Source organism: Nicotiana sylvestris, chromosome 7 (assembly GCF_000393655.2).
Source record: "Nicotiana sylvestris chromosome 7, ASM39365v2, whole genome shotgun sequence".
Classification (NCBI taxonomy): Eukaryota; Viridiplantae; Streptophyta; class Magnoliopsida; order Solanales; family Solanaceae; genus Nicotiana; species Nicotiana sylvestris.
The window spans coordinates 133,158,133-133,161,832 of NC_091063.1; the positions used below are offsets into that span (position 1 = coordinate 133,158,133).

At 38.9% G+C, this 3,700-nt stretch overlaps 1 protein-coding gene across 1 annotated transcript; it reads left to right on the forward strand.

The window, feature by feature from the left end:
- The first annotated feature begins 1,895 nt into the window (after window positions 1–1,895).
- On the forward strand, window positions 1,896–2,549 carry LOC138873803 (uncharacterized). The gene has a single exon (XM_070152282.1). It carries the CDS (start codon window positions 1,896–1,898, stop codon window positions 2,547–2,549), a length of 654 nt encoding a protein of 217 aa, XP_070008383.1.
- Window positions 2,550–3,700: the final 1,151 nt, after the last annotated feature.

Consider the following 3,700-nt stretch of genomic DNA (forward strand, 5'->3'; position numbering starts at 1 on the left):
GGTAGGCTTCGTAATTTAGGATCTTCATCCTTGCGTGGTTCTTCTCTTCCTTCGCCTAGTTCTGGCCCTTCTTCTAGAACTAGAGGTTCTCTTTCACACAGATCTTCTTCTAGAGGTAAGGAATCTTCTGAACCTCTTTGTGAACCTCTAGTAGAGGAGATAGTTCCTGCAGAACTATCTTTCTATAATGACAGAGAATCTCTTAGAAATCAAGTATCTTCTTTAGATCGTGCTGATATTTATCTCACTCAAATCACTGAAGGTTTGATTTCTTTAGTCCGTAGAGACTGCCATTGGAGTCATGACTTTCCTATCATCATTCTCAATCTGAATCAAAGAATTACCTCTTACTTAACCGGATTTCCTTTGTCTATACGTACCCTTTCATATTAGGATTCAAACCTGCTATTGATCCTGTTATTCTCGAGTTCTGTCGTTTCTTTGATGTTTGCTTAGGTCAAATTGGCCCAATCATATGGAGGGTTGTTGCCTATTTGAGGCATTTGATCAACATAGCCAGTGTGTCTTTTACTTTCCCACATCTAATTCATCTTTACTCCCCTAGACTCTTTCGCAATGGTGTTTTTACACTAGTAGCCAGGAGCAAAAGAGTTCTAGTTAGCCCTAAAGATGACAAAGACCGTGGCTGGTATGCCAGGTTTGTTGCTGCCCCCACTGTTGTTTTAGTGGGTGATGAGAACGTTCCCTTCCCTAAGAAGTGGAATTTTGCACGTGAGTCTTCTAACTTTCTCGTACCTTTTTCTTCAATTTTGTTGATTTTTCTAATTTTACTTTTCTTTTCTAGCAACCATGGGAGTTGTGGAAGATGTTCCCAATTTCTGTGATTGGATAGGAAAGCTGTTGAGTATTGCACCAATGGATGGTAGATCTTGGAAGACCCTTTCCCAATGTTTTGGTTGAAAAGTAAAAACTCATGGTAAGAGCTTTTATTTTATTTTACATATTGTTCTTTCCTGAACTTAACTCAATCCTTCTTTCTATCAGGATTCACTATTCGAGGAGTTACTGCTGAGGCAGTTGTGGCTCCTCGTATCTCTTTGGAAAAGGCTCAAGAAATAATTCTGGGCTCTTCATCAAAAAGAAATGTCATTGATGACCAAGATTCCGAAGAAGAGGAAGACGGCGGTTCCTTGGTAACAAGGCCACGGGCTCGTAGACGCATTATTTCCGATGATGAAGCAGAAGCATCCTCCCGCTGTTCTATTCCTCTTACCGAATCTGTTGAAGCCCTGGTAGTAATCCCTGATGATATTGATGATGCTCCCCCTGCTGCTCATAATTCTGCTGAGCAGCTTTTTGACCGCGAGTTTGGTAGTGAAAGTTTGGGTCCCGTTTCTGATAAAGCTCCCCTGGCTTCTTTTTCTCCTCCCGTGCCTGTGACTCCTACTTTGCCGATTATGGCTGCTTCCGTTCCTCCCCAGGCTGTTTTTACTACTTCTACTGTTCCTCCTTCGACAATTCCTCCTCCACCTACTCACCGTGCTGAGGTTGGCTCCTCAAGTAGGAGTGGTGCTATAAGGCAAGTGATTATTGAAGTCCCCGTTGAGGGCAATCTTTTAAGGAAATTGGGTCAAGCAGATGTGTGGGTAAAGCCTTTAATTGGTCCTGTTGAGAGAGCCAAGCTAGAGAGCCATAGTTCTTTGACCTTGATGAATGACATTGTGCATGCTTCTTTAAAGGTATTCCTTTTTTCTAACTTTTACTTTGTCATTTTTCTATCTTTGGGATTCTCATTTCCTTCCTTTTTCCCTTTTTAGGCCAATCTCATCGGCACAGAGATGATGAAAAGGGTTACCCTCTCAGAGCAGTTAATGTGTGATTACCAGTTGGAGGCATATAATTGGAAGGACTAGTATGAAAGTCTTCGGATCGATATGGAGTACTTAGAAGAAAGTAAAAGTACCTTGGAGCAGCAGGTGCGGGCTTTGACTTCGGAATTGGCAGTTGAAAAGGCTTCCTCCAGTCAAGCAGACAAGGAAATGGCTCGTCTTGAAACTTCTTTTCCCGAGCAGCTTTCCAAGGCAAGTGAAGATATTAGAGAGTTGAAGGCTCTCTTGGATGCAAAAGAAGCCTATGTTGGTAAACTCGTGCAGAATTTGACTCAAGCCCAAGAAGACCTTCGGTTTTCTTCTAATAAGGTTTGTTCTTTAGAAAATTTCCACGCCTATCTTCAAACTTCTTATGAATCTGCCTTGGCTGAAAATGAAAAGCTAAAGAACGAAATCGCTGACTGGGAAAGAGATTATGAGATCCTTGAAGATAAGTCTGCCATTGAAGTGAGTTGGGCGTTTTTGAATTCTCGCCGTGATACCCTTGTTGAAGCTAGCCAAGAGAATTTTAACTGGGAATCTGAGTTAGCTAAGATCAATGAAACTATTGAGAAGACTCAGCAGAACCAAGATTTTCCTTCTCCCGTGGCCGAAGTTTCCGCAAATGTTGAAGATGATATGGATATCACCACTCCTTCAAGCCAAGTTGAACCCGCTGTTGTTGATGTACCTGCTTCAGTTCCTTCATCTTCTCAGTGACAAGTTTAAGTTGTTTGAATTCCTTTGTGTCTTTTTTTTTTTTGGAAAATTGTGGTTAAAACCCTTGGTCTCAATTGAGGGTTTGTTTTGGAAAATTAAGTCCCCAGACCTTTTATGGGGCAATATGTATAAACAATTTTCAGTTTATGACTAAATTCATACTTAGTCTAAGCTTTTTAATATTAAGAAGTTTTTTGTTACTATTTGAACTTCTGTTTTGTTTATTCTTGCCTTTATTTCTAAGGACTTATTGAATAACTTGCATTTTTACTCTTCAAAAAATCCTTCTCTTAACTTCATGAATACTTAAATTAATCATGAATTTTATAAAAGAGGGCCCTTTTATATTTGACACTTAATGAAGAAGACATCTCAACTTCATAACGGTGTTAATATACGATAAAAGAAATAGGAATACACATGTTTCTTGAAATAACTTTGACAAGTTTTATTTGAACTTTGTCTAGTTTTGAATAACACTTTACATGTATTTGAATTGCATCTATAACTTTCTCGTAACTGTTTTTCTTATAACAGATTTAAAAAAGAAAAATAAATACGAAGTTTTTATTTATAACCCGTTTCAGTACATTGCTTTTACCCTAGCTATGGTAAGGTCTTTCTTTAGGCTTAGCTCGTGACTTTGCTCTGTACTTGACTCATTCATTGAGTGAACTTTTCAGGCTTGATTTTTTATTATTTCCCAATCTTCTTTGCCTTCATTATACACATGCCTGTGTAAATTATATAGTCCCCCAAGTGTTTGAGCGTTGAAATATGGAGCTCAGGCACTTGATTGTTCCTCCCATTTGGTCCTTTACCTGAAAAGGAAAAACATACGGGACTCGGAGGTGCGATTATAGATGAAGACTGCTTAGCCCGTTTGAATTTCTATCAGAATAATTGTAACCCTAGACCGGAAAGTTTAATTTATTCCACGTGCCTTGCAAGTCGTGACTCATCATTTAGTACGGGCTAGTTTTTTGCCTATCATCTAAAATCGTTAGTAAAATTTAACAATTCAAAAATTAAATTTTAAAATACGGATACCTAACCGTGGGTATTCCTTAGAAATAGTATCTCGTCAGGTGAACATCATTCCAATATAAAGGTAGTATTTTGCCATCCATTGTTTCCAGCTCGTATGCTCC

Bases quoted from the DNA above. Each gene is read 5' to 3' on its own strand.
- LOC138873803 (XM_070152282.1), top strand. From the start codon at position 1,896: ATGGAGTACTTAGAAGAAAGTAAAAGTACCTTGGAGCAGCAGGTGCGG.